The following is a 23,031-nucleotide window of genomic DNA, read 5'->3' as shown; positions in this document are numbered from 1 at the left end:
ATACCGCCCCTTTGGAGGGGGCTGGGTTGGCTGCCCGGTTGGCAGGGCTGGTCAGCCCAAGATGCAGGCAGTGACAGCTCCTCCCCACCTCATGCCAGCAGCTGCCCTGCACAGAGGAGCAAATCCACCCCTCAGAGCCTCTTCTTGGGGACACTGCCCCTGGAAGGTTCCAGCGGGGGATGGCAGGTGCAGCCCTGGGCCACCACTCAGACCTGTGAGTTGTCACCCACAGGGGTGGGGGAAGAAAGCCCCAGAGGAGCCTGTGCGGAGAGGTCTGAGAGCTTAATGCAGGCTTCAAGAAGCAATTGGGGTGCCCTCTGGGGGGTGGGTCCCCAGGAAGGAGGCCCAGGGTGGCCTGAGCAGCACCTTGCTGCCCCCAGGTCCCAGTAAGGGCTTCACAGCAGCCTCCACATCTCCAGGCCAGGCCCGCCTGAAGGCCCCATTGCCATGTCCCCACAGGGGGAAGGGAAGAGGGCCGGGAGGCGATCAGAGAGGGTGTTGAAACATTTCCTACTGGCCAGCCTGAATGATAATGTCCTGCACAGAGGATGATAACCCGAGGGGGGAGAGTGTACGTGAGGCAGTTGTGTAGAAGACCGACTCCATGGGCCTTGCTCTTAGGGTCCCTGTCAGATGTCAGCTGCCAGCACTGCTCAGCTCCCTGGGAGAGCTGGCCTTAGGGTGTGCATTCCCCCCAACTAGGCCAACTTTACCCTATCCAGCTTCATCAACAGAGCCTGAACTAGGAGAGTCACATAAGGTCTAAAGGGAACAGCAGTAATCACGTCTAGTTGAGCTGAGCATATTCGGGGCCACGCTCATGCAGATATAGGAGTGGGGAAAGAGATCCGTGTGCATACATGATCACACACACACAGGTGCGCGCACTATCTATAACGTAGCTGCAGAACCGTCCAATGCTGCATCCAGGCTCAGGCTGCCGGGAAACACCTGGTGGCCACTCTAAGTGTGCTGATGGAGCAGTCTGCCCTGCTGTGAGCTGGACTTGACTCTCAAACACCTGACCGAACGCTATGCCTCGTGTCAAGGTGCATGCAGCCTTGAGGCGCACGCACCAGCCCGAGCGGGAGCATGAGCAGCACTGTGTGCGCCCAGGATGCATGCACGTCCCCGTCAGCTGCCCACTGTATGACCTGGATGGAGGAGGAATAGCAAAGACCCCCTGACCTTCAGATTCACCACGTGACTGAGCCAGCCACACCTCCAGAGGTCTCCCAGCCATACTGTTAAGAGAGACGGAAACCCAGAGAGGCAAAGAGACCCACGGAAGTGAGGGTCTTAGGTCCTAGGACCCCTGACTCTTGGCCCCCTGTCCTTTCCAACTCTCCCACCCCCTCATCCTCTGCTTGCACACCTTCTCGGAGAGGCTTGGGTCTTCCTCTCTCTGCTCCACTGACAACAGCACAAGAGGCTTTTCCATTTTTTCACCAACTCATTAATGATTTTCAGACCTTAAATTACTCAGGCCAGCCTCTGAAGCCACACTGGACTTGGAAACTTGTGACACACTGCTCAGCAAGCTTGAGTCTGTTCCCTGTCAAACCCTCTCTAGGTTAACAAGGGGCCTGAGGCGGCGTGGGCAGGAGGTCACCAGGGCAATGTCTGACCTTTGCTTAGGACCCCATGCCAAGACTTCGAACTCCCCACCCCATCCTGCTCTTTCCAAAGGCACACTGCCCCTTCCCCCAGCAAATGCTACTGCTCCCCTTCTCAAAAGTCTCTGTGTCTTTATTGCAAAGGTGCAACCTGGTAAACAGGAACGAGTTTATCACAACCTTGCAAACAGACACTTGCCCAGCAAAGAAACGTGATGGCCTGACCATAAAGAACTCAGTGGTGGGCTCTGGGTCAAGATGGTGGCCTGAGCACATGTGTATATCTTCTCTCCCTCCGGAGATCACTTTGAAAAACTGCTGCTGCCAAGGAGGAGCACCCCACACTAGGTGGGGCGCAGGGTGCAGCCCTGGGACGGCTGCCCTGCCCAGCAGGCTCTGAGCTCACAGTGGACAGAAGTGGGAAGTGCTGTGGCTTTTCCGTACTTTAACAAAACGACAAAAATAAAACCCTCAGTTTTCATTCATCTGAGTCCTATGGAAGGGACAAGCTGCTGAATTAGGTGGCTAAAACATTTTGAAACCAAGTTACAATGTGTGTTCCTTTTTGGTATTCATTATTTTCTACTTCTTTGTAAACTACAAGATTTAACTATAACCATTAGGAGAAGGTAAGAAGAGCAGGTGGCAGGGGGTGTTTCAGAGAATGGAAGACTCTACTAACAGCAAACGCAAGGTAACAGATCTTTATTAGACCCTCATTTGGAATCAAGAAATAAAAATATTAGCCTACCACATTTTTAGAATTAAAATTTAGCCTGTCATCACTTGGCCTGGGAAGTGACATCACTTAGATCTAAACTAGACACCTTGAAAGGCTGGAAGTCAGAAGACCAAAGCCTAGGCCTGGTTCTGTGTGACCCTGGGCAAGTAACTACACTTCAATGTGACTCAGTTTCCTCAAAAAAGGAAATGACTGGTACTGACCTTCTCCTAGGACTAGTGGGTGGAGCTGGACCAGGCACCAAGAAAGACTGCAGAACATCAGACAGCGATATGACTCAGTATTGTTGAGACAGGTGAAGGGGGAGGCAGCGGGGAGGAGAGAGAGCCAGTCGTAAAAACAGTGGAGCCAAACATTGGCTGAGTTATTAAAAACAGTGAGCTGCCCAATGACATACTAGGTCCTAGAAAGAAAGATCCAGTAAGAATCGGGGCCCTTAGCACGGGAGCCGAGGCAATTTCAAAGGGATTCCAATAGTCTTTTCAATAACTGGAGCCGGAACAACTGGATATCCACATGCAAAAGAATGAAATTAGACCCCCTACCTCACACCATATACAAAAGTTAACTCAAAATGAATCAAACACCATTGTGAGAGCAAAAACTATAAAAATTCGTAGAAGAAAACATCAGACACAATCTTCCCGACCTTGGATTAGGCAAAACAGTTTCTTAGATATGACATCAAAAACACAAGCAACAAGGGAAAAAATGGGTATCTTGGACATCATCAAAATTAAAAACTTCTGTGTTTACATTATCAAGAAAGTAAAGACAACCCACAGGATGGGAAAAAATCTTTTACAAATCATGTATCTGATAAAGGACCTGCATCTAGAACATACAAGGAACTCACACAACTCAATAATAAAAAGACAAATAACCCAGTTCAAAGTTGGCAAAGGATCTGAACAGACCTTTCTCCAAAGAAGGTATACAAATGGCCAACAAGCGCCATGAAAAGATGCTCAACGTCGTTAGCCATCAGGGAAACGCAAATCAAAACCACAGAAGCTACATCACACCCACTAGGATGCTATAGCCTAAAAGACATACTAGCAAGTGTTGGTGAGTGTGCAGAGAAACTGGAACCCTCACACGGTGCTGACAGGAATGTAAAATGGTACAGCTGCTTTAGAAAAAGGCTGGAGTTCCTCTAGGAGTTAAACATACAGTTACCATAGAGCCCAGGAAGCCCACTCCTATGTACAGTTCCAAAAGAAATGAAAACATACGTGTACACAAAAACTTGTACAAACACGTTCATAGCAGCATCGTTCATAACAGCCAAAAAGTAGGAACAACTCAGTTGTCCATCAGGTGATGAATGGATAAACAAAATGTGGTCTATCCACAGAATGAAATACTATTCAGCTATAAAAAAGACTGAAGTACTAACATATGTTCAACATGGATGACCCTGGGAAACATTATGCTAAGTAAAGAAGCTAGTCACAAAAGACCACATATTGCAATATGAGTCCATATATATGAAATGTCCAGAACAGGTAAATCCACATAGAAAGTAGCCTCAGGGCTGCCTTGGACTAGGGGAGCTGGGTGGAAAGTGAGAAAGCAATTGCTAAAGATACAGGGTTTCTTTTGGGGGGGTGATGAAAATGTTCTAGCATTAATTATGGTCATTCTGTCAATTTACTAAAAACCATAGACTTATACACTATAAATGGGTAAACTGTATGAAATGTGAATTATATCTCAATATAACTGCTCTCTACTCCTCAGTCCCCCACAAAAAAGGAAAAGGAATCAGGAGCCTGTCCTTACTCTGCAAGAACACCACACCTGTGGTCCCAACCTCATTATTAACAGAGGCCCGTTCACTCTCAGAAGTGCCCTGGTTGGTAAGATAAATTTACGTCATCACCCCATTGCTGTGTGTCATCAGGCAGGTGGCTTTGCCCCTCTGGGCTTTAGTCGCCCCATCTTTAAAACAAGGTCTACCCTCTTCTGATAATCCCTGATCCTAGCACTACGTTCCCCAAAAAGCTCCTCTTTAGAAGCTGTGAAATCCTGCTCGGGGGGGGTCACAGGGCTCACCACGCTCAGGAACACGAACTAAATCAGCAAAGAGTGGAAGCCCCGGGCCAGGCTAGATCACTGGGTCCTGGGAAACAGGTGAGACAAGGACCAATTCCTGAGTCTACCAGTTACCGATACGTTTCCCCATAGTCAGGCCACTAAGAAACGTGATGCCACCGTTCCAACGCAGGCAAAACGCCCTAAACGCACCCCTACAGATGAAAAAAGATGAACGTTCAAACGGGGGCCCTCACCGAAGATAGAACAAGGTCTTGCCTAAACGGGATTTGACAAGTCCATCCAAGAGGGCCCGCTCATCTGATTATAAAATGGAATGCTCATTTCCTAGTCCTCCCTTCCCACGATTGCTTAGGAAATAAAATCCCATCAAAGGAGCTCAAGAGGAATCATTTTGCTCTCATCCCTTTCATGCTCATGAGTGTGTGCCTGAAAACAGTGTTTCCATCCTCCCCCCTCCCTCCCAAGAGCCTTAGAACGAGGTCCTACACATGCACTGTGGCGTCTACCACACCAATGCAGAGATACAGCCCACTCCGGGCTCGCAGTAGCAGATGCTTAGAAGCAAGGTAAAGGTGAAGGAAGCAGGAGGCACAGAACAAACCCCGCTCCCATCGATCCACCAAGAACGGGAAAGACGATGCTCCCCAGGGTCACTGAGAAGGGAACCAACACGAAGACAGGAGAGTGGCGGCTAACTGCCCTTGTCTAGTCAGCAGTCCTGGGCAAGGAGCAAGTCACCAGGGAAAAAGGTGAAGGTGTGGGGCTGAGGCAGAGCCTTCTCTGGAGGCAGGAGAGTGCTCAGAAGGAACCAATACAGTTGGCACCAAGATGCCCAGTGGACTAGCCTCCAACTATGGGAGCGAGCGGTTTCAGAGAAGACACCCCCACCGTTTGCCTCTTTAGAAGGGCAGGGCTGGGAAAAAGAACAAGGAACCATTCAAAAGCTGGAGGCCGAGAGGAAGGGGGAGACGAGCCATTGGCTTTCTGCGTGCCAGAGACTTAGCCTCCAGGGGTTTCTGCTGGTGGTTGGTCTGTGGCGTTCATAGACGGGGCGAGGTGCTTCCTAGCCACAGCTTCCCAGTGAGGCCGCAGCTTACAGTGATGCCATTTCTACATCCAAGGGGTCCATGGGGCTGGGAGTTGCAGGCAGTTGCACACTCTACTTCTGCTCAGAGGCCACACTTCAGGATGATGTGGTAGCCATCATTGCTCTCGGCTGCAAAAGAGAAACATTGGGCATTTTACAGGAAGAAAGGCACCATGCCGTGGCTTTGGCAGTCACAGAAGGCGCGGTCTTAGGGCACCAGCGGAAGCCCTGCCGTGAGCACTTGCAGAGACCAAGATAAGGCTGCACAAAGCATGCTGACAAAAGCAGAGATTTCCACACCTGCCTTCGTGGATGCCTTGTTGAGCTCCTTTCTGACAACGGGCTTTTCCACCATAGCCCTGGGCCCAAGGACTAAAGCCCTATGTGCAAGGAGGTTTGGACAAACTGTGGCTCTCGGGGTGCTGTGGGCCCCGGGCTCTGAAGGCACTCGTTGGCTGGATCCAGAGAATAGGGGGAGGGATGGGCCACATCACGGTCCCGTCTCTGGCCTCGTCAGGGGGCGTTCATTCTGATATGCTCCACGCCCGAGCCCCAAGGAGGGTCACGGCTGGCCTTTCCCTCTCCTGGGATGAGTTCTTCCTCAGGTGGGCCCTCTATGTCCCCCCCACCCAGGTCCCAACCCTCTCAGCCTGCAGACCTGGTAGCTGCATCCCTCTGCACCTGTCCTTCCTGGAGAGCCTCATTTCAGAAAAGCTCCAATGTGCCTTGCTTTTTGGCACTGAGTTCCTGGAGAACGCATGGCCTGGCCCGGGCTCCATTTGGAAGTAACTTTGGAGCCAGTCTTGCTGGCTCTCACATTTGGCTCTCACATTTCCAGGGCTGGCTTTCGCAGGAAGTTTGTGTCCCTTTCCCAGAGGACATTCCCAGGGAACACTCTCCAGAGGCCCCGCTCACCCTGCAGCTCTCCCCTCCTGGTTCCCCAGGGTGCAGCCAGCACACTTCACTTCAACAGGGGGGCGCTTTACCTTTTAAGGTACTGAGGATAAAACAGGATTCATCCTGGAAGTTCTGCACCATCTGAAAGGCAAGGGAGACACCACATCCCTTCAACAACCAGTTCACAAGACGCAAAGCCGCAGGGACCCAGAGCCCGGCCCTCGCAGCCATCAGAGGTGACAGTCACCGTGTTTACACAGAGGCAGGAAAACGGTCACGCTCACCTTTGAGAAAACGGGATCCAAACAAATGAGTGAAACACTTACAATTTTAAGAAACAAAAAACTGAACGTAAGGGATGGAAAGAAGGCTGGAAGGGAACCAAGATGCATTTCACACAGGACTAAATTTTTTGTTTGTTTACTTTTGTTATGCTTTGTCCTAGTTACCAGGCCCTCCAGCCCCATAAAGGGCACACTGGAGGGGTGCGCATATGTGGAACGGCAACTCATAAAAACTAAAGTGCTTCAAAAACTCTCAGTAATTAGCAGGCCCTGCGCATCGGACTCCTAGGAGGACCAAATAGATGCCATTCTCAGTGTCTACAAATGCGGCAGGAACGCACCATTACTCACCAGCCACCTCTGGGGAATTCTTGTCTTGATTAACTACAGTGACCCTGGACAAGTCAACCTTTTATCCTCCTGTCTCCACACCCCATCTGTAAAATGGGGCTGTCTTGACGATAAAAAAATATGATGAGGACACAGAGCTGTGGGCACTGGCATTCAGCACTGATGGAGTGTCGCTCTGTACAGGTGCCATGTGGGACTGTCCATGGGACCAGTAAGGATGACGACACACGTCTCCCACAGGTTGATGCCCTAGATAAACTCTTGCATGTGCACACACAAAACACACCTAGGAATGTTCAGAGCAGCACTGTTGCTAAGAGGGAAACGAGACGCAGCCTCCACGTCACTCAACAGTGGAGGACGCGGCACGCGCTGCGGCCCGGTCACACTGTGCGCCTCAGCAGGGCCACGCCTCCCAGCCGCAAGCCTCCACAGGCGCCGATCTCCAAAACACGATGTGGAACGAAAGAAGGCACTACTATTCCACTTACGTGAAGCTTTAAAATAGGCAAAATTAAACATATCACGGAGGAATAAAGGAATGATTAATAGGAAATTCAGACCAGCAGGCGGAGGGACGGAGTGGAGTACGGAAACAGCCACAAAGGGGCTTCAAACACAACGCTGTATTCACCTGAGTGCAGGTACTGGGTACTTTATTCTTTCAACTGTACAAATAAGTTGTACACACCCCTTGCATATGTATGCTGTACTTCACAATATAAAATATATTAACAACATGCACATATATAAACATACACACCACACACACACTAGCCAACACAACAGCAAAACCGCTACCAATGTCAAAAATGCAACCCACATTTTATTGCCTGCTGGGGATTACTGCCCCAAATGCTACAAATCCATCCACCTGCCCACCCCTGCCCCTCCCCGCAGGGCCTAATGATGCGTGAAGTACATTTGTTCTATACTGCCTGCCTGCTCCCTCTGGGACTCTTGGCACCCAGGCCACTTGGGCACGCAAAGCCCTAAGCACAGCCCACCCAGGCTTAATCAGTAACTGCCTTGTTTAATTAAGCGCCCTTGCACCCCAGGGGCCGGCTCCGCGCCTGGCCGGGCTGCCTCCAGCGCTCCGGGCAATTAAGAACCAAAGGTTTCCAATTGATTCGGGGTTAAGAGGCAAGGAGACTTCAGGAATAAGAATCGCCTACTTAGCTGAGGTGGCATTTGAGTTCTGTTCTCTGCTTCACTTGCTTAATTGCCTACTCTTGAGGTACAGGGCAAGCTGGGGAAGCAACTTCCTTCGGGGACCCAGGGAACAGCAAGGGCTTCACACATTCTTGGCTTTTGTCTTCACAAAAGAAATTCATTCTGAAATGCAAAGTGACAAGTTTTCCAAGCCACAACAACTGCCCACTGCTCGGGCATTTTAACCTTCCTGGCTGTTCTAAAGTAAGCTCCCAGGTCAGAAACTCTGGGCTTCGTTCTCTTTATCTGTCAAATGGGGGTAAAGAAATAGCTGCGTTAGATTTGAATGGAATGATATGGAAGGAGTTCTGAACTGGCGACAAAAAGAGCAAGTTGCAGATAAACGTTCCGCTGGACGTCTGTTGTATGTTTTAAAAACCCACACCGACACACACTCAGGCACACAATGGACACGCACACAAAAAATTATCTGGCAGAATTACATCAAACCTAATATAAACTCCTCCAGGAAGAGAGAGTGGGGAAGACGAGGGCCTTTCACATTGCCTTCTGCTGTTCTCCACTGCCGGACTTCTTAGACTAACTACAAATGACTTTTTAACTAAAAAGGAAGGAAGGAAAACACCACTTTGCCAACCTCTAGGATGAAATGCCCATGAAACACAGGTGCTCATTTAAGGGGCTCTGGCAATTGCAACGACAAGTGGCAATAGGATTATTACTAATAGTGACAATACGTGAAATATACAGACCATTACAACCCTTACATTTCATACACTGTCAAATTTACAGATCTCGCCATCTCTTGCTCCCCTAATTAACAAGTGCCCAGCTCTGTTAATTACAGCAACACCACCTCTTTAGTGTGTCCTGGTACCTGATGCTGTTTTCTCATTTTATCCTGACTACAACCCGCCCGGTGGGTATAATTATCCTCATTCTGCAGATGTGGAAACTGAGGTTCGAATAGGTTAAGTAAATTTGCCCAAGGCGCACAGCTACTCGGAGCCAGTTCCTAGTAGGACACACCAGTCCACTTCCAAAGCCCACATCTCCTCTACTTTCCCAGCCACCGGTCCTGTTCCGGCTCCTCTCTAATCCTCTGGACCGAGGGCTCAGAGTGCCGGCAGCTGGCTTGGTGCCTGCTGGGGGCTGAGCCTGGAGCTCATTTCAGGAGGGGTGGGATGGCCTGCTGGCTCGGAGTTTGAGCTCTGCAGCTAGACGCCCTGGATTCCCACTACAGCCCCACCCCTTACCAGCTGTGCAACCTGGGGCACTTACTGAGACTCTCTCTGCCTCAGTTTCCTACCTGTGAAATGGGATAATGGTAGCAGCCACCTCCTGGGGAAGCTGTCAGGATTAAATGAGTCACTCTGTGTGCATTTAGAACAATAGCCGGGACACAGTAAGCACTGGATAAATGCTGACCCTCCTTGCTATTACGATTAAGAGGAGGGGTCCAAGCTAGAATGAGCTTAAAAGCCTGCTCTACAACATGCAGGGAGACCCAAACGTGTCGGCAGACCTGTTCCATCACCCCCTCCTTAGCCATGAGTGGGATCAGGTCACTCGAGGGCTCAGTTCCAATAGCACTCTGGGAACACCTATGCCCTCTGCCAGCGGCTGCTTGTGCCCTGCACAGGTCTGGGTGGCCAGGGACAGACCCAGGAGGGCTGTGGCGCCCTCACCGTTTAGCAGAGGAGGGCTCATTCTCTCCCTCAAGCCACACCCACGCCGTCGCCCAACCCACCGTCCACCTCCTCTCCCTGGGCCTGCCGCTAGCCCTGGGGGAGCAGCCTCCCCTGACTTCTCGTGGTCCTCACTGTGAGCACGCAGCAGACAGGGCTGCAGTGTGCCCTCCTGGTTCCTGCATGGCCCCTGGCCGAGGGTTGAGTACACAGTGGATACTAGCTGGCTATTCAGAGCCCAGTCATGGCCTTAGCTCCCCGTCACAGCACCCCAGGTGCCACTGCAGCCGAGAGCAGGTGGCATGTAGATGAAATGTGTTTACCACCTTTGAGCTAAAGCCCTCCCCAAGCCCCACAGGGGCATTCTGGGGCAGGGGCTGCTGCTCCTTGTAGCCCGAGGCCCCAGCTCACCAGGCTCGAGTCGGGGGTGGCACTCACCTCGTTGCTCACCACCACGTGGATGCCTGTGGGCCCCTGCCGGTAGACTCGGTGGATGTGCTGAGGGGAGATGCTGTACAGGCTGGCGATCTTCTCAATCAGCTCCAAGGTGGTGAGCTCCTCCAGGAAGATGGCGTGGTACACTGGAGGAGAGAGGACAGGCCCTCCTATAGAACGAGCACCTGTCTACACCCCCGGAGCCCGAGAAATCAACAACTCCCTAGTAGGGACGTCCATGCCAGATTGATTCCGCAGGATCTGGCTGCACTGGGCACATGCCTAGAAGCCCCACGGCTGAGAGTGTGGGTGCCAGGCCTCTGTGCAGCCCCCGACGGGGGAAAGGACGCCAGGCTGCGGTTCTTTATTCCTGTTTCTGTCTCTCTTGGGGCACTTACGTGAAACGTAGAATTCTTGCATCCACCCCAGACCAATAACAGCCATTGCGGGGTGGAGCCCGGAGGCTGGAGGGACAGCAGCTGACAGAAATCTGTGTTTTTAACAAGCTTCCACTGATTCTGGTGTGCAGCCAGACGTGCAACCCACAGCAGGAGCAAGGAGGAAACCCCGTGTCCCCTTTCCTTTCTCCCCGGGCTTTAAAGGGCTGACTGGATGGCTTCAGGGGCAAAGAGTGACATTTCAGGATAACTGCTACTTGACACAGAAGAGGGCGGGTCTTGTCCTTGCCCTTCTCATAGCACAAATAATACTCAGTGCGAGCTGTGACCCCAAAGGGAGAAGGGGTGCACTTGGAGTGTCATTAGCCCGTCACAAGAGAATGTGACGACGAAGTGACCCTGAGGCTGGAAACGCTTCCTTACACAAAACCCAAACCAGCCAGGCAGGAGCTCACTCCGTGGGCAACCTGGGGGGATGACTCTGTTCGGGGCCTCACGCTCCTCAAAAGTAAAACACACTGGAGTAAACTAGAGGTTGGGGGCTAGTCAACTCTTCTGTGCCTCAGTTTCCCCCACGAGGAAACAACATTAGCAACGGTTTCTACTATGAGAAGCAAGTAAGCGAATATTTGGAAAGCCCTTAGGACAGGACTTGTTGAGCTTTCTCATTGATCTGCAGGGACCTGCAGAGAGGCGGACAGGGTGCTCCCTGCTCTGTGCACAGACGATGCAGAGCACGGTCTGTGCAGGCATTGAGACAGGCAGCTCGTCAGACTCAGCACTCACGGATGCTCAGAAACAAGGAGCTTTACGTGCGACACCTCCAGGGGGTAGGTGTTGCCATCTCTATTTTACACTTGTGCAAATGCACAGGCCCTGGTACCCTGCCCAAGGCCACATGGCCAACAGGTGGCATGGCCAGCACTGGAACTCAGGGACAGCTGATCCCAAAGCTTGTGTTCTCTATCTCACCAAACTGACTCAAAATTGCCAACCCAAGAAGTGACACACTCCTGAGGCAGATTCTTTAACTCCTCAGCCCTCATGCAGCAACCAACCCAAACGGGAAAGACTCATGCATCCTTGGGAAGTCAGAGGAGGAAGCACTCCTGGCAACAGAGTCGTCGAGTGTCACTCGTCACCAGCCTGGGAGCCAGAAGGCCTGACTCCCAATTCTACCACAGGTAGCTAAGCGGCTCTGGAGGACACATCACCTCTCCAGGCCTCTGTTTCCCCAGGTGGAAAATAAGGGAGCTGGACCAATACTCTGAGAGATGCCTTCACCTTAACCACGCCCATCCCAGGATGAGGTTTAACAACAACTTATCCTGCAGGAAACTGGAGTGAGGCAGATCGGGGCAGATGTTCCCAGCAACAGGACTTGGGTTGTTTCCTCCCTTACTCTGCCACCCTGTAACCGGCCCCCGTCGGGAGGGGCTCCCCACAACCCACCACACAGACTGGGGTCCCCACCGCCGTCCCGCTTCTGCTGCAGGGGTGCTCGGTTCTGCTCCAGCTCCTGACAGACATAAATGGTCATCTTCGGCCTCACATTCCTGGCAGGAGGAGAGGAAATAGCATGTGTGGGGGACCAAGCTCTGTTGTTCCAGAATGTTCCAGAACACAGGGTGGAAACAACAGTGGGAAGGACTCAGGGAGAAAGAAAGAAGGCTGCAGGGATGCAGAATGCCCTTCACTGAGGGGTGTGGCGGACAGAATCCCATCCAGGCAGACCTTTAACAGCTTCACGCAGGCTTCCCTGGAGGCAGAGGGATGGATGATCTTTCCAGATCCTGCAACCCGCCCAGAGGGGTTCTGCCCAGAACACGAATCTCAAGATATGAGGTATTTTCCAGAGCGGTAAGAAAAGCAACCTTCTCTGGCTTACTCTGCACCAGGTACTACCTCAGAACTTTAAAGCGTAACTCACTTCATCCTCACACAGCTTACGAGGAGCCTGGACCATCATCCTTGGCTTACAGACGAGGAAACCGAGGCTCAGGGCGGTTAAGGGCTTCACCCCAGTTGCAAAGTTCCTAAGAGACAGATCTGGGATTCAAACCCAGGCGCTCTATCTCACTCTAAAACCGTGGGGTCCACGGGTAACTATTAAAATTTAAATTCATTAAAGTTAAATAAAATTTAAAACTCAGTCTGTCAGTCACATTAGCGCCAGACCAAATGATCCACGGCCACATGAGGCCGGGGTGACTGTACAGCGGGCTACAGAACTTCCACCACGGCGGGAAGTGCCATCAGACACAGCACTGCTCTACAGTCTGCCCTGGAAACTGCTGCCGGAGGCTCAGTAACCCGCACCAGTCCACACGTTCCCTCCGGGAGACGGCAGCTTGAAGCCCAGGACCATGCAAGCAAGGGGAAGTGGCTAAGGGGCTGAGATCCAGAGGCCAAGAAGAGGGAGGGGGCTCCAGGCAGGGCTGGTGCAGCCAGTTGCATCTCCCGGCACAGCATCTCACTCACCTGCTGTGGCCTCGTGCCCCTCTCATGTGCCTCTTCCTGCACTTGCCCCGAGAGGAGCCCCATTCCCACCAGCCACCCGACATGGTGTCCAAGAGGCTGGCCATGGGCTTCCCTGCCACACCCGCCTCCAGCTGGAAACCGACACCCACCTGCCTTTGATGGCATTGAAGAGCCGGATCCCATCTGCAGGGCCACAGATCTGGACCAAATCATCTCGTGACATTTTCAGCAAGTCAGCACCTAGGCAGGTAAATGGGGCTGGCTGTTACATGGGACACAAAGAAAAGGCTCCGTCCTCAAGCACCTGCAGACCCTGTGTTGGGCTCAGGGGGCAGGGAAGAGAGAGCCATCCTCACCTTCAGTGGGCACCAGACAACCTCAGATCACAGCCCAAGAGATGTCAGAAGCTAAATGACCAGTCTTCACAAAACTCAGTAGAACAGACAAGCATGGACAGAAGCCAATAGGTCCTCATTGCCCGTGTCTGCCTGCCCCTCCCTCTGTACTTTTTCTTAGCATAAATGCACGCAGCTTATCGGCACGGGGCATTGAATACATGTTTACCTGTCTGTATAGAAGGACATAGCTCATGGGATGCAGCCATTCTGACTGCACCCGTGCACCCAGCACCCAGACCAAGATGCCAGACATCCCCACCATCCCACAGGCCCCTCGTACCAGCTACTCCCCCACCTCTGGGGAACCACTGTCCTGACTTCGTACCATCCAGATGAGCTCTGCTTGTTTTTTGAAATTTATGTGAATAGAATTGAACAGTATGCATTCTTCTATGTCTGGCTCCCTCCCTCCAAGTTCTGGCTAAGGGCTCATTCACGTTGTACGTGGTTACAGATCATTCACGCCCATTATCAGACGATATTCACTGCATGAATATCCCACGGTCACGTATCCACTCTGCTGAAGGGCATCAAGGGTGCTTCCGGTTTGGGGCTATTAAGAATTAAGCTCTATGAACATTCTCGTACATGGATGCAGTCTCTTTCTCAAAGCCCAAGGAGTGCCCTGTAGCCTTGTGCCCACATGGACTCTCCAAGACATAAGTACGATATCAGCCTTCTGCTGAAAACCTGCCAACAGCCATGTGGCCTACAGCCACAGGTTGCACCCCTTTTTCCTGCCACAGTTAATACACAGTTTTAGGTACAATTCTGTAGGCACAATGGCTCCCTTCCCATTGGGAGTAAAAGCCACAGTCCTCTCACTGTCCTACTGGGACCCTTGGTGCTTCTCTGACCTCACCTGCTCCCCAAGTCCACTGGGCCCCATCACCTGCATTCTCTGCCCTGTGGCCACACCAGGCAGGTGCCCCCCTTACAACCTCTGCCCTTTCCCTCTGCTTGGAAATCTCACCGCTCTCCCCGCTCAGTCCCCACTTGGCTCACTCCGTTGCCTGTGCCAGCTCTGCTCAAGGACACCTTCTTGGTAAGGCCCACGCTGACCACGCGACTCGAGACTGCAGCCAGCCGTCCTTCTTCCTCCCCGGCCAGAACGAGGTCAGGTCCCTCCTCTGAGCCCGCCACCACAGACCGGTCAGTGTGTTGAAACGGGTACTTACACGTCTGCACGGACTCAAAGCAGCACGCTCCCTGTGCACAGGGTCCCTGTCTGACCCTCCTCACAACTTCCACCCCAAAGACAAAGGAAGTTCTTAGAAACGCTGAGCTGAAAGATGACTGGAAGCTGATGTCCTTGAGAGCCGCCCCTCTAGTTTGGTCAAATCTTTACTCCCTGTCACTCTGGACTGTCTCTTCTTGGTTGCGAGGTTCGTTGCTCAGTTTACCCTTGTAGCCCATGGCCCCCGGCTCAAGACTTCTGCCTCATGTGCCCATCAGTGAGGGCTTCAAACACCTTCTAGAGAAGGAAGGACCAGTGGTCCTTCTCACCTGTAGCTTCACCTCCCTCTCCCAGGTCGTGGCTCTGGAGACAATGTGACGAGCAGCCTTGTGGGAGGAAAAGTGCCAGGGAGCTTTGCTGACTGTGCAGCGGCCTGCTTGGCTGAGAAGGCCCTTCCCAGGCAGACCAGGGCCCACCCCCAGAGGCGCGGGGGGGGTCTCGACAAAGGCGCCCAGACGTCCTCCCTAAAGCTGCACTGACCGGGCCTTCTGGGGCAGGACCTCGCATCTTCGCACGTGCCCAAGCGTCAGCAGATACAAGCGAGTGGCCCACACTACTCTCGGTCCCCAGGACGAAATCACAGCCCCGCAGCACTGAGGGCAAGTCCTGGAAGGCAGCTGGCCCCCGCTGAGGGTTTCTGAGATCCCTGTGGGTTTCAAACGCGACTCAGAGGCGCTCACCTGAGAAACTGGCGAAGAGCCGACAGAACTGCGAGAACCTGTTGCGGTGCAGCCACTGCTGGGCATCCTGGATGGAGGCTGACGGGAGCAGGTGCTGCAGGAGAGGGGGGGGCCGTGAAACGCGCGCCTGGGCTCTGCCCAGGGACAGCAGCCAGGGCGCGCGGCCGCAGACACTTACGTCACTGCCCACGGGCAGGGCCTCCACCGCGTGGGTCGGAGAGGAGTTGCTGCGAAGCAAGAGAAGAGGCGGTGAGGACGAGGACGCCTCCGGGGACACGGTGATGGTCTCCTCCCCGCCCGTGCTTTTACTTCCCCTCGGCTACGGGACTGGTTTTAAATGAAGTGGGTCCTCAAGAATTTCCAGAGTCAGAGAAACATCTGCAGGAGCCACACGCTGTCCCTCAAAATCCCTAATCAGCCCTTGTGGTGGACGAGACCCTCTGAGGAGCTACATTCTCCCGGCCCACGATCGCCCCTCCAGCCCGAGGCGTGGGGTCCCTCCTGATGAGAACTCCCTCCCACCCGGGTCTCCACCCTGAGCCTCAGCCAGAGGGAAGGCCAGGCGGACCGAGGAGAGCCAGGCAGCTCCTGCCAGTGCCTCAGGGCCTGGACGGCAGCAGCCAAAGAAAGGTCATCCAACACTCTTCCCTGGGGTAATCGGAGAGGGCAGAGGAACCCCTCGGGACAAGCAGCCACAGCTGGGCATCCACCCGTGAGAAAAACATTCCCCTGGATTTTCCCCAAAGGGAGGCACGCGGCCTTCCCTCAGGGCTCACCATCAGGAAGGCACAGACCCGCACCTCTGGGTCTTTAAGTTAGGAGAAAGATACATTTAAAAATGACCCTCCCAGACAGACGGTGGTGATGTACAACGTGAATGTCTTACTGCCTAACTATACACTTGAAAATGGTAACATGGTAGATGTCATATGACATATATTTTACCAAAACAGCAATAAAAAGAAAACACCTTGCAGGGATGACCTTAGAAGGTCATCAGCAGTAACGACAGCTGCACTTCATTGAGTGACTCCAGGGTGCCAGGCATGTTGCACACGTTCCCCTGACCCAGCATGTCTCACTCCCTTAGTGGTGGGGAAACTGAGGCTGAGAGAGGTTAAGGAACGTATCCCAGAAAGGTATAGACATAAGACTAGCGCCACCTGAATCTAAATAAGACACCTTTTCCACGTGCCCCTCCTCAGGAGGACTCTCCTCAGTTCGCAGAACCGAGTCCCTGGACGCTCTTGCTTTCCCATTGGTTAAGTTCTCTGTCTGCCAAGTGCGGGCTTAGAGGAACTTGCAGGTTCTGCGCCCACCTGTTAAACCCGTCTGCCCCCTGCCCCCACGAACAGGACGTGCAGAGCCATCACTGTGATGCCGGGGGCCCTGTGCTACACAGGCCGGGAGAGGTGGGAGAGCTGCCCACCACCCCTGCACTCCCGTCACCTTGAACCCAGCGTGGCCTGTGCATCTGCAGAGCGGGGCAACCAGCAGCGAGGCCGCTTCTGTGTAACGAGCCCTGAAACCCGGGGCAGCGAGGATCGTGAGCTGACTCACCCCTCCTAGAGAACATGCACAAGGGCCGCAGGAAGAACCAAGAGGGCCCCTCGCAGCCACGGGGGCCATCCAAACAGCTGCCTGAGGCCTCCCCTGTCTCGGAGGCCATTCCGCCCCGGAGGGCGCCTGGAAGGCCATCTCAGGAGGCCAACTTAATGCACCCGCAGGCCAGCCCTACTGTTACTGAGGGCAGGGCAGGGGCGTTCCGGGCTGCCGCCCCGCCACACAGTGTTTACAGAAGTGTGTCCGAGCACAAAAAGCTGCGCAAATTCTAAAAATAGTTGTGAATACAACACGAGTTAGCTATTCTGAACCCAAATCAATGCCAGGCTACAAAAGGAGGGAAGCGACAGAGAGGAAGACGAAGAAGAGAACCTATACCCGTCATCATTCCAGGGACTCCAAAGGGAGAAAGGTCGGACATACCCTTCGCCAAGACCAAAGCTGCTGGGAGAGCCATTGTAGCTTGGGGACGGGGCGTTGTTCACCTGGTAGGCCACGTCGGGCCACGGAGAACACTGTGGGAAGAGAACACAGGGCAGCAGCGATGTGAGGGCAGTGGTCCTCAGGAGGAACTGGCTCTGCAGAGGGGCTGACCCCGGCTCTTCTCCCTCCCAAGCGAGCATCCATCAAAGTTGGGGTGTGAAACCACTGATCCTTCAACACCGACCCACATCCATCCGGCGCCCACAGGAGCCAGGGACGCACCAAAGAAAGCAAACATGGCAGAGACGGGACCCAAAATTTAGTTAAGCCATCCCCAGAGCAAGCAAAGCATGGGATGTGTCTCTTTGAACCTCCCAGCAATCAAACCAAAGAGGGAAACATCCTCACTCAGGTGATTCCTGGGTGAGCGAGAAAAGAGAGAGAACAAAACAGACAGGTTTTCTGGCTGCAGACAAATGGGTGTGAATGCATGAAACAGGACCACAAAAACTTCCAAACAAACATCCTCAGTCAAGTTCAGTATTAAAAACCTGCGCTGCTTGAAAAGAGAATCTGCCCACAGGCCTCACAGACAGGAGGCACCTTCCCAATCTCCCAGAGCAGCTTCTCTTCAGCACGGCTCTGTGTGCATTTATTCCATTTGAGGCATCCTGCTAGGAGCGAGGGGAGACACAGAAACGTGAAAGATGTGAACCTTGAACTCAAGGAACTGCTTGTGCAGGAGCCAAAAATGAACACCTGTGTGTCTCCCAAAGCAAGCAAAGGCATACAGGTTTGGCCTGTTGGGGAACGCCAGCGGACAAAGAATTCACTTCTTCCCTTCCCTGCGATGACATCTCTTTGGAGAGGGCCAGTTTGAAGCATTCCTGAAGATTTATTGTCGCTCCCCGAACCACAGGGTTGGTAAATCTTTAACTCTGTTGTGAGTGTGGGCTGGAATTTGTGGGTGCTAAATCCAAGGAGGAAGCCGATGAGCTGATAGAAGGCGAGCCGTCACCTCACAAGGTCACAGGCCAGGTGGGGATTTTGACCAGCCACACCACACTGCCGACAAGGGCTGGGACCAACACTGCCCGAGGCACACCAAGACCTCTCCTCCACCGGGGTGTCAGAGGAGGGTCTGCGTGGAGAGGCTGAGGCCCAGCAGGAAGGGAAAGGTGTCACGGGCGGACGACAGAGGGAGCAGAGGATGCTCCGGGCAGCGTCACCGGTACAGGCACGGACGAGGCCTGGGGAGAACGGCCTGGCTGGAGCTCGGAGCCATACAGCGCAGGCCCAGCCCTGCTCTGCCGCCCAGGGTGGGCTAGGGCTCTTCCTGCACCAGGGCTCCCTGGCTCCCTTTCCCCTCCATCAGATCAAATGCCTGGACACATCTGTCTGTGCTGTCCTCTTGCAAATACCCTGCTGCACACAGCTTATCACACACACACACACACACACACACACACACACAGCTCGTCAGCCAGGACGGGGCCACTGTTGTCTCAGACGACCTGTGCCCGGGCCTCTCCCTTAACACAGCCTGAACCCCGCCATGGCCAGCGCTGGGCCTTAAGCATCTGTGGAGGGTCTTCTGAGTAAGTCAAATTATTCAGTGAGTAAACACCAACACCAATCAGCTGGCCACATCACAGAACAGTGGCAAACAGTTGTTAAAAACAAAAAAACAAGGCTCAGGAAAAGAGGTGACACCAGCAGTGACCCACGACAAGAGGAAGGGAGTCTGCAAGAGCGAGAATCTCAGAAGCACCCTAAACAGCAGGACGGGTAGAGCAGGCTGTGTGGTGTTGGGGTCAAGAGGAAACACATTCCAGTATCTACCCAAACAGCATGGGGTCAGCCCTCCAACCCAGCGATCCACCCTGAGAACGAACCTGCAGACAGTCTCACCCGCGCACACTGTCCCATGTGCCAGGGTCTTCACTGCACGCCCTGTGACGTGGCAAGAGCCCAGAAACAACCAATGTCCACCAACAGGCCACTCACACCACACAATAAAGGCTACATGATTGGATAAAGAACTAGAAGGTTCCTCATGAACAGACTCCCAGATATGCTGGGAAATCAAGCAAGTTGCAGAACAGTATGTCTGTATACTTGTATGCAGTATGCAGCATGTTGGTGTAAAGAAGTGGGGGTGGGGCAAACGTCTATGACTGGCTTCATTTGCAGAGAAAGGCGGGCCAGAGACATGAGGAACCAGAGATGCCAGCCATCCCGAGTAGAGAAACCGCGAGGCTGGGACGGTGTTGGGAGGGATATTTTCTGACAAACACGCTCTAATATCTTTTGAATCTGGGGTCACGTGAATATATTACCTATTCAAAAAAATCAAAATAACCTAACGTTGAAAAGTGCAAATGGCAGCAAGAGTTAGAAGTTATTTCTGAAACACCTCCCCAGACACTGGGCCTTATCAGATGAACATAGCTCCAGACACGGGAACACACCACAACGTAACGGGCACCCTCAAAAGAAGCATTCACCCAAGATGGGCAATTTTCCAAGACTCTAAACCGACAGCGCCATGGCCCGCTCCTGGCGGAAGGCCCTGGGAGGCCGTGCCCCGGCCCCGGCTGGCTCACCTCTGTGAGGATGGTGGTTTCATAGGATGGCTGGTACTTCTCCTTCTCCTGGGCGGTTCGCTTCTCCATCTTCTCCCGGTCGGTCTTCTGTTTCCGGTCGGCTCCCTTTGGCTGCAAGTGCAGAGCACAGGGGTCCGATCAATCCAAAGTAGACAGAGATGGCTGTCGGAGGAAGATCCAGGGCTGAGCCGTGGCCTCCAAGGCCTGCACGCTCCCCTCCTCACCCTAGGGTCCAGAAGCCCCATCAGGATCTCACAGACAGGAAAGCAGCTCGCTCTCCTCCCAGACATCAAACACATGGTCCTCCTGTCCGGAACCTTTCCCCATCCCGAGGGAACCAAGAGGCTGCCGTGGGGTCCTGCCACTCTGCTGACTGTGGGGAAAAGCCTGGAAAAGATCTTTAGCACTGGCCACTTACTTATGGAAATGAACCCTCAGGAGCCACAACAAATCTCAACGTGCTCCTTGGGTAACCCATGGAAAGCAAAAGGAAGCAGAAGACTGGGGGCTGCTGGCGGCGATTTGGTCTATGCCTGTAGGCTGGGAAATCCCGGGCACATTGTGAAGGCCTGGGACCCCTGGCATGCTCCTAGCTTACACTCCACACACACAGTAACACCTCCGTCTTGCGCAGCCTATCCTGGGCGCCAGCAAACCTGAGCAACCGACAGAAGGTGTCCAGGCCTCACAGGTACTATTTCCCCCATTTATAGATTAGGACACTAAGGCTCAAGTGATCCATCAAGACTGGAGAGGAACCAAGTGCTGACCAGGTAAAGAGTCCAGGTCAGATGCCGAGGTGTGCACCAGCCCCCAGGCCAGCGCCAGCAGGCCCGGCGGACGGAGGCCTTCCTGACATCACTGGAACTGTCACTTCCCAGGCGTTCATGGTTTGGTTGGTGAGTTTGGACGTCAATACTCCGAGCAGCCCCAGAACTGAGCAGTTTTACTATGTACACCGTAGACCACACATGGCGGGCAGTAAAAACACGCCTTTCGAGCCCAACGGCTCCTTCGGGGATTTGCATCCTGGCGTGCCTTCCTCAGGCTCCAGCTTTTCACTCTCAGCTCAAGGGATCTGAGGAAACAGCCTTTGGGTGATGCCCACACTGGATGGAGGCAGGCTTGCTGGGGGTCCCAGGGGGACACGAATGACAGGTTCAGAGTTCAGCAGGAGAGCCAGGCATGCAGCAGCCTTACCCCCGTCATCCGACCTCCGTGCTCCATCTCCGTTCTCCCGTCCTAGAAAGGAGGCCCTGCTTCCCTACCAGAGGCCACGGGGCATGGTGGCATTACTGCCAGACCATGGCTGAGCCTACAGGTGGAGGACAACGCTCAGCCCCAGCAAGGCCTGCAGGGAGCCAGCTGGTCAGAGGGGGCCCTGCCTTTCCTTTCAGAGGCCCTGACACCCCACAGAGCCCCAGGGCACAGCTCCAAGAAGCCAGGAGCTTCCCGGTGACGGGCGAGCAGGGGTGGGGAATGACGGACAGTTTGGCTGGACTCTGCCCGGCACCTGTGCACACCTGTCTAAACTGCTTCTGTGAACGGGGTGGGTGGATGGGGTGGCCGCACTTCCTCAGGCATTCTGAGGAGGCAGTTTGGGATGACAGGGACTCCCACCCGTTGCAGGAGATGCCAAGGCCTTCCTTGGGTCACTCAGACAAGGCAGCTTCTGGCACAATTCCCCAAATAACATCTGGTGTATGGTCAAGGAGTTTGGTGGACAGGGCCCTCGCTCCTGAGCTTCTGCCTCGAGGCATGGGAAGGGGAGTCAGTGGGGGCCACGGGAAGAACTGGGCACTCTATAGGCACAGAGAGTTCCTCTCTCTACTGCCTAGCATGGCATCTGGTCCCCAGGGCACAGACCTCAAGAGCAGTGAAATTACACTGGACACCACTGGACGAGGAAGTGAGCCACTCCCTGAGGGCAGAAGACAGCTAATGGGACCACGGAGTGGGATGCACACGACAGAGAGAGAGGTGCGACTGATGGGCAAGCAAAGATCAGCAGTGCCGCTGTGGAGACGCCCACGGTGAACCAGAGTCACGAGATCTGGAGCGGGCAGTAAGCCCAGAGCCTACAGCACCCACCGCACCAGTGGACACGGCCGGCAGACTAACGTGCCCCAGAGACGGCCACGGCCTCATCCCCAGAGCCAGCGAAGATGTCACCTTCATGGCAGAGGTGGTAAGGTTGCAGATGGGATTAAGATTTTGCTAATCGTGTGAGGCTAACACAGGTGAATGGCCCTGGGTCATCCCGCGGGCCCGACGTAATCACAGGGCCTTCAGGGTGGAGGAGGACGGAGAGGAGGTCAGAGCCGTGAGGCTGAGAAGCACTCAGCTGCTCCCCGCGGCTCTGAGGGTGAAGGGAGGGCCAGGAGCCAGGGAAGGCGGAGGACTCTAGAGCTGGAAAAGACCAGGAAAGCTTCTCCCTGGGGCCTCCAGAAAAGAACCCAGCCCTCCTGACACCTGAACTTTTAGGCCAGCGAGACCTACTTCAGACTTCCGACCGTCAGCATTGAAAGATGATAAACGGGTAGTTTTAAGCCCCTAAACTTGCGATAATTTGTTACAGCAAGAACAGGAAACAAATACAGTGGAGAAACACAACTTCCTTTGGAGGCCGACTTCAAGGCTTCATCCTCCTAAAGGAGGTGCTTCTGAAGGTGCTGCTGCTCCGGCAGGAAAGACAAACTCACGCCCCCACCACCCCTTCTTCACCCTGCCGGGGTGGCAGCACTAACTCACAGGGCGTGCCGAGCCTCAGAGCCCGGCCAGGGCCGCGGGATCCTTTGCCCACAGCCCTCAGGCAGCCAGATGCCATCACTGCGGGGGACCCAGGCAGCCGGGTGTGTGGTCCCCTAAGTGCAGAGGCCACCATCTCTTGCTTTGTTTCTCCCATGGCTGC

General features: G+C 53.8%; 1 protein-coding gene across 1 annotated transcript in view; it reads right to left on the bottom strand.

The window, feature by feature from the left end:
- Nucleotides 1–2,307: 2,307 nt before the first annotated feature.
- TFCP2L1 (transcription factor CP2 like 1) overlaps nt 2,308–23,031 on the bottom strand; it is a 54,413-nt gene continuing 33,689 nt past the window's right edge. The window contains exons 7-15 of the mRNA XM_044769157.2: nt 20,121–20,231; nt 17,515–17,606; nt 15,707–15,755; nt 15,529–15,622; nt 13,363–13,453; nt 12,185–12,288; nt 10,338–10,480; nt 6,493–6,544; nt 2,308–5,635 (exon numbers count right to left, since the gene is read on the bottom strand). Coding sequence (XP_044625092.1) covers nt 5,589–5,635; nt 6,493–6,544; nt 10,338–10,480; nt 12,185–12,288; nt 13,363–13,453; nt 15,529–15,622; nt 15,707–15,755; nt 17,515–17,606; nt 20,121–20,231 — 783 coding nt within the window. The 3' untranslated portion in view covers nt 2,308–5,588. The remainder of the gene's footprint in view (nt 5,636–6,492; nt 6,545–10,337; nt 10,481–12,184; nt 12,289–13,362; nt 13,454–15,528; nt 15,623–15,706; nt 15,756–17,514; nt 17,607–20,120; nt 20,232–23,031) is intronic.

The sequence above is a fragment of the Equus asinus genome, chromosome 4 (genome assembly GCF_041296235.1).
Source record: "Equus asinus isolate D_3611 breed Donkey chromosome 4, EquAss-T2T_v2, whole genome shotgun sequence".
Lineage (NCBI taxonomy): Eukaryota > Metazoa > Chordata > Mammalia > Perissodactyla > Equidae > Equus > Equus asinus.
The sequence above is the reverse complement of the archived record's forward strand: the minus strand, read 5'-3'. Positions and strand labels throughout refer to the sequence as shown.